This window comes from Pundamilia nyererei, unplaced genomic scaffold, assembly GCF_000239375.1.
Source record: "Pundamilia nyererei isolate P.nyererei 1_Seehausen unplaced genomic scaffold, PunNye1.0 scaffold00113, whole genome shotgun sequence".
Classification (NCBI taxonomy): domain Eukaryota; kingdom Metazoa; phylum Chordata; class Actinopteri; order Cichliformes; family Cichlidae; genus Pundamilia; species Pundamilia nyererei.
The window spans coordinates 1154267-1169080 of NW_005187514.1; the positions used below are offsets into that span (position 1 = coordinate 1154267).

Here is a 14814-nt window from a genome sequence, read left to right on the forward strand (position 1 = left end):
TAATATAATATAAGTATTATATATATAGATAGATAGATATCTGAATGATTTGATAAAGCTGCTTCTTAATGGCGTAAGCATCAGTAATTTGAATGGAAGGTTTCCATTCAGTTACCTGCATTTCAAAGAAATGACACAGCAGGAGCTCACAAACAACATCCAGCATGTCCAAAACGAATTCGTAGACTCAGGGATTGGAATATAAATAAGCTAATTAAACGGTGTTCCTCATTTGTCTTGCTTTTGCCCTTTGGCTATAAGTTTGCTCCATCAGCAATACAGCTTGCTGCAGACTTTTTCCACTGTGCTCTAGTGGCCAAATATAGTCATCCGGTCATTTAAAGATTAGCAGAAAAAGTCCTTAATGTCTCTTTGGTTTGCTTTCCTTGCTAATGATTACCATCATAATGTCTTATGCGCAGCTTAAGAGAAGTAAGAGCTACAGTTTTTCCCAGGAATATCAATTGGCTGGATTAACGCTTCAACTTACCAGAATGTTGTTGTTTGACTGTTGCTACGATGAGTCACATCTACTTTGGAGAAAAACTTTCTGGAAGGAGAAGTGCTGTGTAACGTGTAAAACACAGACTCTTATTTGTCATTTTTATAAACTAGAGTGAGCCTCCTTCTCTGGTGTGGTGCGTACCAGCTGAGGAATAAATCACCCTATGAAGAGATATGTTCACTTTAGATGGATGTTTTAGTCTCGAATCTGACTGAAGGTCATGCTTGCAGGAACTGTGAATGAATATTTTTATAAGGTACACGTGATTAATTATGACAACTTCATCGACAGTCTAAACAAACTGGCAGAATCTGATCTAAAAAAACAAATCTACAAAAAAAGGGACCTGTTTCTGTTTGCAAGTTGGCAATTCAGTGCCAGTTCAAACAGTTTACATGTGATTCTCTGCGCCGTGGCTTTGTTATGCTGAAGGAGATCGCATACGGATGTTATCTATAAATCAACCAGACCTCAAGATAAACACATCCTTGCTATTTCTAAACTTTACATTTAAAAACAAGCTGCAGGCAGAATGTCCTCAAGGACAACAATCCCGTCCACCTGGGCTTATTCCTGGAGATGCTGGGAATCTTTCGTCTGGTTTAAAGTAACTGTAAACTGCTCTGCGCTATTTGTTGATACATTATTGGGGGGAAAAATCATAAAGTAATTCAATAAGAGTTCCAGAACTTCAAGGCCAAATTGTCTGCCTAACCAAGACTGTAAAGCGGAGAGTAAACTGCAGTCTTATAACTGTTATTCTGCCCTCGGTTGCAACCCAAACACGTCTGATTCAGCAGAAAAGAATCGCAACGAACAGATCGTGAAATGATAAAATGTTTTTGAATGTTTAACACAAGTACTGCTGAGTCATAAGCATTACTGTTGACTGTTTGTGGGTTTGTTTGGCTTTTTTTATTTTCCATATATGGTTTTTGTACTCCTCCCTATGACATTGCTGTATGGTAAACAGATTAAAACAGTTCTCAGTTTAGGAACAAGTTGACTCAACTTTTAAATGACTAATTATTAATCTGGGGAATTATTTTGTCAGAGAAACCCATTCTTACCTCCTGTTCTATTTAATTAGTGAGATTTCCACCCGGAGGTCAAGAAACAAGTTGATACAAAAAAAAAAAGGTATGCAGTGGTTGTAGGTAGCCTGCAACCTGCAAAAAGTATTGATTGAAGTTTAATTTAAAATATTCCCTGCAAGCATTTGTGTTAAATTCACAAACAGATCTGCAATTGTAGGAACAGTGTTTGGACATTTTGACACATTAACTGCTCGTTATTCAAATTAATTTAACTCTTTTTGTGAAGACTTCTGTGATGCGTGAAAGTATTCCAAACTAATCAAAAATATTATACTTGAAGTTCATTTTCACTTCAGCAATAAATCCACTCAGTGTTTAAATAGTTTGGCAATTTGAGAAATAGGTTATGTCCCTTATTCATAGAGTTGGAATGAAATTAACAATACTCTCTGAAGCCCAGAGCTTAACGATGCACAAAGTCCAGGCCTTGCTGCGTTTTTTTGATGATTATCTTACAATAGCTCCCAGCTAAAGTTTTTTCATACAGATTTAACAACAAGAGATAACATGTTTAACATGAGCGAGCATTAAAGGGCTGCTGAATGGATTTAGTTACCTTTAGAAAGAGTAGCACAGAGTACTCTCTCACTCCAACTCAAACATAAACTTACAGCTGTTAGTTATGGCACATCTGAGAACCTGTCAAAACCTTTTCAAAATGGTGAACAAGCACATTATTACAAATTGCTGAGCTTTTCATGTGAGGCAGTGTGAGAGAGAGAGACAAAAGTGAGAGGTTACATATTTTTAAGCAAACATCTGCCTCTCCAAAGCTCTAGAGCAACATTTGTCAGTTATGAAACTGGTGGGCGTGTAGGCAGCTCATCCCTGCGTACAGGGAATTAAATAAGGAATGAAGACAGTTTTCTTTGACCCATCCCCCGAGCTATCAAATCTGTCTCTACCTGTCCTCAGCAATCATGCTGCTCTACGGGTAGCAGTCATAATCTTAGAGCCAGCCTAACAGTAAACCAAAACACAGGAGCATTGTTGCAAGGGAAATAATCCAGAGCAACGCCTACTGTAAATGCTGTAGCAAATACAGAGTGCCACACACCTGTAATAGCAGTTTTTCTTCTCTATAAATGACTGTTCTGGGAAACAAAACCATGGGAGAAAAATGTGCATTCCCTCACCCGTAAATTATAATACTTTGAGGACATAGGAATCTATAAATCCTTTCCACAACACAATGTAGTAATTGTTTGGCACAGGAATTAAAGCAAGAAGAAATGCTTTTGGGAAGTAGGGTTTTTTTTGTGTGTGATTTGCTTTCTTTAGACAGTACAGCTCACACAAAAACAAACGTACAAATAGAAAAGCCCATGCAAAAACCACATTGTGCAATGGTCTATCTACAATAACTATCTACAGAATTGTATTTAGAGGAAAATTGATTATTTCAGTAGTGTTGGTGGTTATTACTCTAAGTTACAGTGCAGCTATGCTGCAGGTTATCTGACTTCAATACACAAATCCAGGAAAAGCACATTCATGTGAAGCCTAATCTTTCCAATCTACTTGCAGCACATTCGGATAGCCCTGAAACTAAACATAACTTCAGAGAAACAAACAACTGGAAGTTGTAGGGTATGAGTATGTTCACGCACACAGCTGTGTTTTCTGGTCGGGCTGACGTGTTAAGGCCAATTATGTAATACGGACTACATATGAATGCAATGCTAAAACAAACAAAAAAAACATTTTCAAGGCTGTAAAATGTCTGTAACTTTGACAGCAACAGATTGTGTTTTGATAGAGTCACTATAACAGGATGACGTCAGATAAGGGGACTCAAGGTCTCAAGAGTTCAACGTGTTCTGTCACAGTCTAGTTAAAAAGAAGCAGTAGCCAGAAGTTGTGGACTCTCCCCGTGTGTGTATGTGTGTGTGTTTTTTTTAAAGGCTTGCACATTCACAGTAATCTTTACTTATTAACTTAAAACAAAAACAAACACCTTCCATGCAGACAATTTGTCCGTGCTGGTTTTGCACAGGTGACAGGTAGCTCAGGGTTAAGCACAGCACAGGCGACAGTCCGGCTGCATCTACAAGTGCACCCGCACACTGACTGACCCCACCCACCGAAGCTAAGTGGCAGAAACTGTTTGTTTGTCAACAGTCACGGAGGTCCTTTATAATCATTCATTGCCCTCACATGCAGTGCTGGGAAAAGGTATTTTCCCGCCTTCTGGTTTTTTGCATATATGTCCTATTTACGTGTTTCAGATCATAGAACTAATTTCTGTATTAGACAAAGACAACCTGAGTACACCCAAAATGTGAAACTAAAAAATTTAGAAAGATTCGGTTTATTAAACTTTGAAGTTTAAATAATTAAAACTAGCTAAAGTGACCTAGCCCCTTGTTAAATCATGGATTAACTGCTGTTAAAGAAATCTTTTGAAAAGCTGAGCTCAGTTTTTCTGGCCACGCCCAGGCCTGATTACAGACAGACTTGCTGTATCAGCAGTGTAGGTTAGTTGTCATTTACTTCAAGTTCAAGTGAACACCAGTGATTTCCAACACATTGTCCTGACTCGGGTTATGTAAGTGTATCATGGAAATACAGTGTTGAGGTCGGTACCTAAAAAAAGTAATGTATTACACATTACTTGTTCCTTTTCTTGAAAGTAATCCAGTAGCATTCTTAAAGTTGGGTGGATAAAGTGATTCATAACACTCTTTATGTGACTTTCTCATTACTCTGCAAAATGAACTGAAAGGCTTTGTCACATAATTACCAGTTAAAAACATAAACCTTAGCTACAGTCCCACACACCACCACAAATCCCCATCTACAGGACACACATAGAACATACAGCCAAAAACACACAGCAAATATGAAAGAGATTTCAAAGCAATTGCTGCCATACCGACACTCTTCTACTTCGAGCCACTGAAGTTTTGAGTGCAGCACATTAGGATCAGTTGTAACTTATCGCACAATAGCAAATTATACATAGAAAAACGTGTGACTGAAACACACACCCTTAGTAATTTAATCTAACAGTATTTTTGCTGACTGAATGGTACGACAATAACTAACTATGAGTAGCATGCGATTAGATGTGCATCTGACTAGTTTTTAAGTTGTTGCTATAAATACTCCAAAAAAGTATTGTAGACCTGCACACACAGTAGCTGGTATTTTGGCCATTCCTCCATGCAGATCTTCTCGAGAGCAGTGATGTTTTGGGGCTGTCGCTGAGCAACACGGACTTTCAACTCCTGCCACAGATTTTCTATGGGGTTGAGGTCTGGAGACTGGCTAGGCCACTCCAGGACTTTCAAATGCTTCTTACGGAGCCACTCCTTTGTTGCCCGGGCGGTGTGTTTTGGATCATTGTCATGTTGGAAGACCCAGCCTCGATACATGGCCCCATTCATTCTGTCCTTAACACGGATCAGTCGTCCTGTCCCCTTGGCAGAAAAACAGCCCCATAGCATGATGTTTCCACCCCCATGCTTCACAGTAGGCATGGTGTTCTTGGGATGCAACTCAGTATTCTTCTTCCTCCAAACACGACGAGTTGAGTTTATACCAAAAAGTTCTACTTTGGTTTCATCTGACCACATGACATTCTCCCAATCCTCTGCTGTATCATCCATGTGCTCTCTGGCAAACTTCAGACGGGCCTGGACATGCACTGGCTTCAGCAGCGGAACACGTCTGGCACTGCGGGATTTGATTCCCTGCCGTTGTAGTGTGTTACTGATGGTGACCTTTGTTACTTTGGTCCCAGCTCTCTGCAGGTCATTCACCAGGTCCCCCCGTGTGGTTCTGGGATCTTTGCTCACCGTTCTCATGATCATTTTGACCCCACGGGATGAGATCTTGCGTGGAGCCCCAGATCGAGGGAGATTATCAGTGGTCTTGTATGTCTTCCATTTTCTGATGATTGCTCCCACAGTTGATTTTTTCACACCAAGCTGCTTGCCTATTGTAGATTCACTCTTCCCAGTCTGGTGCAGGTCTACAATACTTTTCCTGGTGTCCTTCGAAAGCTCTTTGGTCTTGGCCATGGCGGAGTTTGGAGTCTGACTGTTTGAGGCTGTGGACAGGTGTCTTTTATACAGATGATGAGTTCAAACAGGGGCCATTCATACAGGTAACGAGTGGGGGACAGAAAAGCTTCTTACAGAAGACGTTACAGGTCTGTGAGAGCCAGAGATTTTCCTTGTTTGAGGTGACCAAATACTTATTTTCCACCCTGATTTACGAATAAATTCTTTACAAATCCTACCATGTGGATTCATGGATTTTTTTTTCACATTCTCTCTCACAGTTGAAGTGTACCTCTGGTGCAAATTACTCACCTCTGTCATCATTTTAAGTGGGGGAACTTGCACAATCGGTGGCTGACTAAATACTTTTTTGCCCCACTGTATATAGTCAGCTAAATCAAAACATGTAGAATTCTTTTCCAAGATAAGGTAAGATAAAGATTCCTTTATTGCTGCTTTACATAGACATTGTACACTTCAGCTGGCATTTACTCGCCAGCTGAGGTTTGACATAGCAGCAGGTTGAAGGCTCAATTGCATGTGATTGTGGATTGTGTTCCAGTGTATCAAGTAGTAGTATTAAGTCACAGAAAACAAACATAAAAATTGCATAAATATTGGTTCTCCTAAACTGGAAGAACTTTCACAGATCGTGATGGACTCACAGACATTTTCATCTTGAGAAATGAAGAATCGGTTTGTGTGGCTCATCTGATAAATTTCAGAAACCCCCGGAAACCCTTTGTAGACTGGTAAAACTTAGCTATGACTAACACTTTCCACTATTTATATGTATTATATATACCTGACGTTCTTAGACAACTAACTACCTCAGTAAGTCATCTCTACAGATTAACTACCGTGTACATCTGCTGGTTTGTTTAAATGTCACTTTTGTTTTGATGTGTTTTGTGTTTTTTGACAATTATTGAAAGGAATTAAATAAAAAGAAGACCACTGCTCTCACCTTAACATCGTGTTTATGTACTCCACAGTGAAAATGATGGGTGCTTGTTTTGCCTTTAATTGAAACAAAATGTGTTTGGCGGCTGAATTTTAAGTTACTAATAAACTGTTCTCATTAAAATATGATCATAGGAACAGAAAGTTTTGTTACAGCCTTATTCAAAGAGGCTGTTTGTTTGACATTTTATGACAATCTTATAAACATATGTGATCAGAATTAGACTGGAAACTAACTGATGTCACTGGAGCCTTTTCACATTTTGTTGATTTTTATCAGTACCTAAGGAACAAAAAGACTCTTGAACCAGTAAGCAAAATATGAAATGGTTGTATGGAAGTCAGATATCAAAGTATAACCTTTAGTTGAATTATTGTCTTATTTCCCATCACCTAATCTTGCGTGTTTTCATGTGAATCTTTTGGTTAATTTTTGCGATCAATCATTTCTCAAAGTAAAATCCACCCTAACAGATCAAAATGTAAGAAAAATATAGATTTTTTTCCTTTTCTTCCTCCCTCCCTCTCTCTGTCCTGAAGTGGAAACTTTGAAAGCAAAAAACTACACTTTTATTTTTCAGACTCACTTTTGTTTTGTCCTTTTCCCCCTACCTAATAATGTTATACCATGGTGTAAAGAAATTGCTGTGAGTTGTGGTTAATCTCTGTGTTACAAAATGTGACCTTTTTCCTGAACTGCTGATTAGGGCTGTGAAGTAAAATGAAGGGGAGGGGCTGAGCCCAGCAAGACGCCAGAAGGCAGAGCCTCATTTCAATGAAGTCACTGGTGTTGCTTGCTTTATCTCTCTGGCGTGGTGAGTGAAATCTGCTTCTGTCTTGCACAGCTAGCTGAGGATCTGATAAGAAAGCACCACGGAGTTGTTGGTTACCACAGAGGCAGCATGCGGAGGATGCTTTGGGGGATTTTGTAAGTTTTTTAAAGGTTAGTTTTCAGATAAGACTACTTTCTTATTTTGAAAATGCTGCCCAGGCTTCTTTCACTTGTAGGTAAGTTTCTTGCTCTGGACTGGAAATACAGGCGATAAAAAGAGTTGCTTCACTTGTCTTGAAGTGCGTTTGGACTTCACAATGAATAATCAAACCACAGGGAGGACCATGGTCCCCACCATTCCGTCCATTATGTTCATTTTCGGGGTGGTTGGAAACCTCATCGCCATCGTGGTCCTTTGTAAATCTCGGAAAGAACAGAAAGAAACTACGTTTTACACGCTGGTGTGTGGCCTGGCGATCACGGACCTGCTTGGCACGCTGCTGGCCAGTCCGGTCACCATCGCCATTTATGTGAAAGGCGCGTGGCCCGGAGAGGACCCGCTGTGCCAGTACTTTGGATTCACCATGCTTTTCTTCTCGCTGGCAGGGCTCAGCATCATATGTGCCATGTCGGTAGAGAGATACATTGCTATAAACCATGCCTATTTCTACAACGACTACGTGGACCAAAAACTGGCGGGACTGACTCTAGTAGCGATCTACATCTCAAATGCTTTTTTCTGCGCCCTGCCAATTATGGGCTTTGGGCAGGTGAAGAAACAGTACCCACAAACGTGGTGTTTTTTAGAGTGGAGGAGCAACAAGACCAGCGATGCCGCCTACTCCTACATGTATGCTGGTTTCAGCTCTCTTCTTATTCTCTCCACTGTCATCTGTAATGTGTTGGTGTGTGTGGCTTTGATCCGGATGCATCGACGCTTTGTGCGTAGGATGTCGCTTGGCACCGATGTGGGACGCAGCGTGGACCCGCGAAGAAGAGCACGCAGCTTTGGTCGTCTGGCCGGTGCAGAGATTCAGATGGTTATTCTACTCATAGGCACATCGGTAGTAGTCCTCATCTGCTCTATACCACTTGTTGTAAGTTTTATTTTATTTTTTCGGTTGCATGTTACCATTACGCACGCTTTACGCATGGTTCTTTTTCACACAAAAATGTTTTTTAAGTGCAGAAAACTGTTTAGTTAGGTTTAAAAAAATGTGAAAAAGAAAAAATATCTGTAGCGAATAAACTTTTCCTTTTACCTTTTCAGCCACAACACTTACAGTCCAGATTAATCACACTTACTCAGCACAGCTGCTGTATGCAGGATTATGTAAAAGTGTAAAACAGTTTACATTAGAGGTGAACTGACTCTCTTCCCTCTCATGTTTATATTAGTGGCCTCTCAAACATACGCATCCATATCTTTTCATTCAGTCACTATTCTCCTCTCCCCTGCAGGCTCAGGTGTTTTTAAACCAGCTTTATAAGACTCCAGTGGAGGTGCGGCTGGACAAAAACCCTGATCTACGGGCAATACGTTTTGCCTCTTTTAACCCCATCTTTGACCCCTGGATCTACATCCTGCTCCGCAAGGCTGTTCTCATCAAGCTCATTGAGAAAATCAAGTGCCTGTTCTGTAAAATGGGAGCAAGGAGGCAACAGAGACAGGGAAACTTCCCCTGTATTGATGCCTATCAGCTCTCCTCTGTGATCTATAACAGGGACTCTAACTCCTTGGTGTCTAGTGACCAACGAGATAGCAACAGCACCTGTCAAACCTTCCTCTACTATAAAGATAAAACTGAGATGTGCACTGAAAAATGTCCTAAGTCAAACAAACTCTCTGCTTCACAACCACCTTCAGCAAGAAATTCACAAGCTTCTTACTCATCCCAAGAGGGCAGCGCTGAGGATCAGACCAGAGACGAGACAAATGCAATCACAGATCATCCATCATCTCCATGCCCTAAAGATCCAGCACTTCAGGTCACGCTGAACACCGAGACAGTAAAGGAGAAATGCATCTGACCCAACCAGAGAAATACCGTTTTATTTCTCTACAACAGACCTTTTGAAGAACTCAAAAATGGAAGTAGCACATAAATAATAAGTAACTCTTCTATCTAGTAGAGCCCATGCAGTGGGAAAGAGATAAGTGCTGTGAGTGATATCGTCCCGTTGTTTGTTTCAGCACCCAGCAATCTCTGTGATGACTGACTGTGTGAGCAGATTTTGCCATTTTGCCTAAGAAAGATGTTATGGTAAATGGTCTGTATTTGTATAGCGCTTTACTTGGTCCTAACACAATCGTATACCCATTCACACACATGGGTGTGTTAGCTGTGGGCACTGACAGAGGCGAGGCTGCCGGACACTGGCGCAACCAGGCCCTCTGACCACCACCAGTAGGCAACGGGTGAGGTGTCTTGCCCAAGGACACAACAACACAATGACCAAGACTGTCAGAGCCGGGGCTCGAACCGGCAACCTTCCGATTACAAGACAAACGCCCAACTCTTGAGCCACGGTCGCCCCTATATATGTTCGCGCGATCGCCCCTATGTTAGACACATAACATTGATGAAAAAACTTATCATTCTCAATTTAATTTACTTTGTTCAACCATTGTGGAAACCTTTACTGTAAAGCTCTATTTACTGTCTCCAAACTGTGATGACTACAAGCTTGTGGTCAGTGTAGTAAATGAAATAGTCCTGATTGTGCTTCTTGTGAGTAGTCACTATGAGTATTCACATAGTTATTGTTAGGACTGATTCATTTGGAAACTCTACTGTACAGTGAGTTTTGAAGGGCACAGTCATGTTAGCTCCATGACTAATGTAGAGTAGAGTTTATAAGGTTGTGAAGACAGACGTTTTTGTTCTATAGCCCGGAAAACACACAAAGATATTGTCTCAAATTATTAAAAAAACAAAACAAAACACAGCGAGGGCACAGAGGCTCTTGTTCCACAGTAGACTGGGAAATTTCTGCATAATTTCCACAGCTACAGAAAATGTTCTATAAATCAGTGGATAGATGCTGATTAATGAGATGCATTAAGCAGTCAGCTTGAGAAGAATCAAGTTCTAAATGAGCGATCTTGTGTAAAATATTTTTTTTTTGTGATATATAACTATTCTTCTCTGAGAGAAGGTCAAAATGAATAAATTCCAGGTCCAAAAGGATTACTCGTCCAAAAGACATATTTATGCGCAGTTATAAATTGTATCAGTCATGCAGTTTGATCAGTATTTACACTCACAAATTGTTGTCTTTCAACATCACTATCTATAAAGTCAGGACTCAAAATATCAAAGAACCTATTGAAAAATGTTCTGTATTAGTTAGGACTGAAGCTAAAGGTTAATTTTAGGAGTAACGCTTCTCTTTGAGTGTAATGTTTAAAGTGAGATGTTCAGTTTTGCAGGAAACCAAAGTTTTTGTTGTCAAAGACATGCTGTTTACAGTGAAACAAAATCAGGAAAAGTCTGATGATGCTCCTATTTAAAAAGATGGTACGAGCACCTTTTTCCTCCTTGAAAATCACCAGATACCACCCAATATTAGATCTAATATGAATTATCCAAGATCACAAGTCTAGATTTAAATATTATTCTCAAGTTTCATGTGAGTATACAGCGTAATCCTCCTCTCTGTTGCGTTTATAAGGCAAATTCTCCATTTTAATCTTAAAAGTTAAACCTTCTGGTATTCTAACACTATACAGACTGAACTTTTGAACTCCTGCTGGTTTGAAGTTTTTCACTCAGATTTTCTTTTTGTCTGAGTTTGAACATGAACATTGTAAACATTGTACAGTGAGGGCAAAAGTTAGGGATTGACATACTAGTTGAAAACTTTTAATTTATTTTGAGTCATTAAATTATGCACTTTATGCTCAGTTGTGCTTCATATTGTATTGCAGAGTGAAATTTGTGTACATGCATATACTGTATGAGCTTTGAATTTATTTGCTGTGGTAATATATTATATCTGTAAATATGACTTGATGTACAAGAAAAAAAAACTGAGTGGAAATGACTGAGAACTCCTGTCTGATAAGAAATATATATGTCTACATTTATGATGCAGTTGTAAATGAACACTAACTGTTTCAGAGCAAACATCGCCTTTGACATGTTGTCATATTTTATTACCATAAAGCAGAACTGCTTAATACGAGCTTTCTTTCTCACAGTCACATTTTCCTTGTTTATATTTAGTGAGACCATCTCATGACCCCCATTAATTCAGACAAATGACCCTGAGAAAAGCGTGCTACCACTTTCCCGACGTTTATAGATAAATAAACACAAATGCGATTATTGCTAGTCTACAACAATCTTACTGAATCTTGATTGTGTGAAAGACACACACACACACACACACACAATAAGAGGAAATCAGAGGTCTTTGCTCTGATGGAAAAGAAAAATCAGGGGTCTCTGGAAGTAGAGGTGCCCCAGAGCACTTCTCTTCTGAAACAATAAACACAATTGAAAGCTCCAGTTCACCGCAATTAAGCTTAAACAAGCATTGCAGTGGCTTAAGCAAACACCGGAGTGTGAGAGGATCCTCCAGACTCTGGGAACAAGACGCGTTAATTTAATTAAACTGTGAAAATCAGGATTGTACCATAGCGGGAGATGGTGATACGTGGAACATTCATGAAGATTCTCAGTAATTTGATCATCTTTGTTCACCAGAGTCTGCAATACCCAATTAAATGTATTAATGGAAAAGCAACAAGATTGATATCTACCATCTGGGGGAACAGGTGCACAAGCACAGCCTGCACAAATGTTCAGGATTGCTTCAATAACCCCAAACAGGCAAACAAGTAAGTGGTGACATCTTGATGCATTCTCAATCATCCAGATAAGTAAATCTCCAAAAGTTGATTCTGTTCATCTGGACGTTTTCAGTGGGAGAAACGTTTTGTCACTCATCCAAGTGACTTCTTCAGTCTCAGCTGACTGCAGGTTTCCCCAATCGGTCATTATGGAAGTGTACTGTTTATAAGACAGAATCAAATTTTGGAGAAGTAAGTGGTGAGACCATCAGCTTTAAATTTCAGCTGTGAAAGAATATCTCTGTGATGCTCAGAGAATTTGATCTCATGTGATGCACAACTTGACTTGGTGTGTAAGTGGCAAAGCTGTGATGCTGCTTTATGTCAGCGGGGTCCTCTAGTGACAGTCTGCACACTGTCACCTCTGTGCTCATTGATAAACAACAGAAAGCACCTGTTGCTCAACAGTGTCTGCTATCGCCCTCGGTTAAGGAGGAAATTAAACAAGACGAGTCTGAAAATATGTCAGAGCCAAAGCGGAGCTGAAGCAGGTCTTAGTGCAGGCGCTTCATCCCTCGGGTGATGGTGAAAAGAGAAATTAAATGTAATTCAAAGTGAAAATATGATCCTCTGTAGTGTGTTTGGAGCCATTCTTTTCACATCAGTGTGACGACCATCCTTTCTCCATGTGACATCAGTGAAGCCACACAAGCTAAGTGCTAATCTCCTCTTTTGTTACAGCAATTACATTTTTTAAATAAAGTTAAACATACAAATGCAAATAGATTAAACAAACAAATGGTATAAAAAAATTAAAATATACTATTGTAAAACAATATTTTGATGAGGTAAAAATTAACCCGACATCAAAATATGGACAATAAAATAAAAGACATACAAATTGAAACATAGACATAAAGTTACAATATAATATACAACAATTAAAATATTTTAATTTCCACATAATTTTAAATGGCTTACTAAAAAAAATACAAAAATATATTTTAACAAATTACTGCGGTCTGCATTACCTTAGGCTATAGCCCAATGTCAGCTCCTATATAACTCTGAGACCCCTTTGGGTCTCAGAGTTATATAGGAATTTCTTGAATGTAAATTTTTTTGTCTAACGATTGCTTGTTTACATTTTATTTATTTTATGCTGAGAGCACCACAACCAGAATCTGTTATGATGCAGATCATTTGCAGGCTGTATTATAATATCTAAGTTAATAAGAACAGCTGACGCAAAAATTTCCCCGTTGTGGGATCAATAAAGTCTTATCTTATCTTATCTCTTATCTTTGATGTGGAAATTGAAAGACATACTGGAGGTGTTGGATCATCAGTCCAAAATTATTAGCAACTGAAAGCAACTTGACAACTTTCAGTCTTCAGAATTTTTTGTGTCAGTTTTGATTGAGTAGGTTTTTTGCTTTGGTTAGCTAATACTACAACACAACATTTTAAATTCATACCTCTGGCTGGGATCATGATTGTGGGGTTTACTGCCTGCAATGTCAAAAATAAAGGGCCTGATCTTTTCGAGTGGTAGCAAAAATCTCAGAGCTAATCAGTAAATGTTCTGCAAAACGTTTGCACGTGCATACCTAAAGATGACGATATTTTATTTGACATTAGTTAACTGACTTCCAGCTAAAGCCTTGTTTTTCATACTTGAGACATGCTTTTTCATGCTTATAAGTGAAAATAAAAAAATACTTTAGTACTTAGATGACCACCTAGATTTCTTTCTTTTTTCCCCCCAAATTCTGATTATTATTGTCACATTTCATTCCATAGAAGACGATAGTGTGAACAGCTCCAGGGCAGAAATTCGTTAGGATTGGGCTCCAGACTGTGTTAAATCCCACACAAATATACAGAATGCAGGGCAACTTATTTCAAAGTTTTTTAAAACAGAATTATGTACAACAGCAAGTTCCCATGAAACAAGCAACTAGTAACTTTGATCTCTGCTGTTATTCAAGCAAATAGGAAAAACTTAACCACATGAGGTGACCTGTTAGGCAACAGACAGTGGAAAAAAACAACACAGTATGTCCTCCAACATATTTCTAAATCAGTTTTGTTTTTACATGGCAAATGAAATACTTCAACAAAATAAAAGTCTTACTGCAGTTACTTATCTGAATACAATAAATGTTGCTGGGAAACGTTTTACACAGTAGACAAAAGTGTGGAGTAACAATGAAAGTGTTACACCATGTGTTACTGTTGCTCCTCTGTGTCTGTGTGTGTGTGTGTGTGTGTGTGTGTGTGTCATGTTTGCATATCTTTGTGGGGACTAACAGCCTTTATGGGGACAAAATATCCGCCCCCATGGGTTTGTGTGTATTTTTGAGGCTACGTCCACACTAATGCGTTTCGTTTTGGCCTCCCGTCAACACTGAGATGGCGTTTTCACTCAAGGAAAAAGCAGCGTTTTGAAAACGCTCTCGAGGACATATACATTTGAAAACAGTGCTTTCGCCTGGCAGTGTGGACAGCGAAAACTGAGACTTTTTGAAAAGGATGACACATTTTAGTCATGTGATGCAGTCAAGTGACCAATTGAACTAAGATAGCGGAGGGCAGTACACAGCAGTGGTTTTGTTTGCTCTCAATTTTGACAGCCCTATTAAAGATTAATATCAGTTTGTACATGCTCC

General features: G+C 39.3%; 1 protein-coding gene across 2 annotated transcripts; it reads left to right on the forward strand.

Moving 5' to 3' along the window:
* Positions 1-7363: 7363 nt before the first annotated feature.
* Positions 7364-9654, forward strand: ptger4a (prostaglandin E receptor 4 (subtype EP4) a). 2 transcript variants are annotated; one of them, XM_005741748.1, is made up of 3 exons: positions 7364-8194; positions 8294-8441; positions 8806-9654. In XM_005741748.1, the coding sequence occupies exons 1-3, from the start codon at positions 7662-7664 to the stop codon at positions 9373-9375; spliced, it is 1251 nt and encodes a 416-aa protein (XP_005741805.1). In that variant the 5' UTR covers positions 7364-7661; the 3' UTR covers positions 9376-9654. The 2 variants fall into 2 exon arrangements, with proteins under 2 accessions (XP_005741805.1, XP_005741804.1); XM_005741747.1 differs by having other exon boundaries at positions 7364-8441.
* Positions 9655-14814: the final 5160 nt, after the last annotated feature.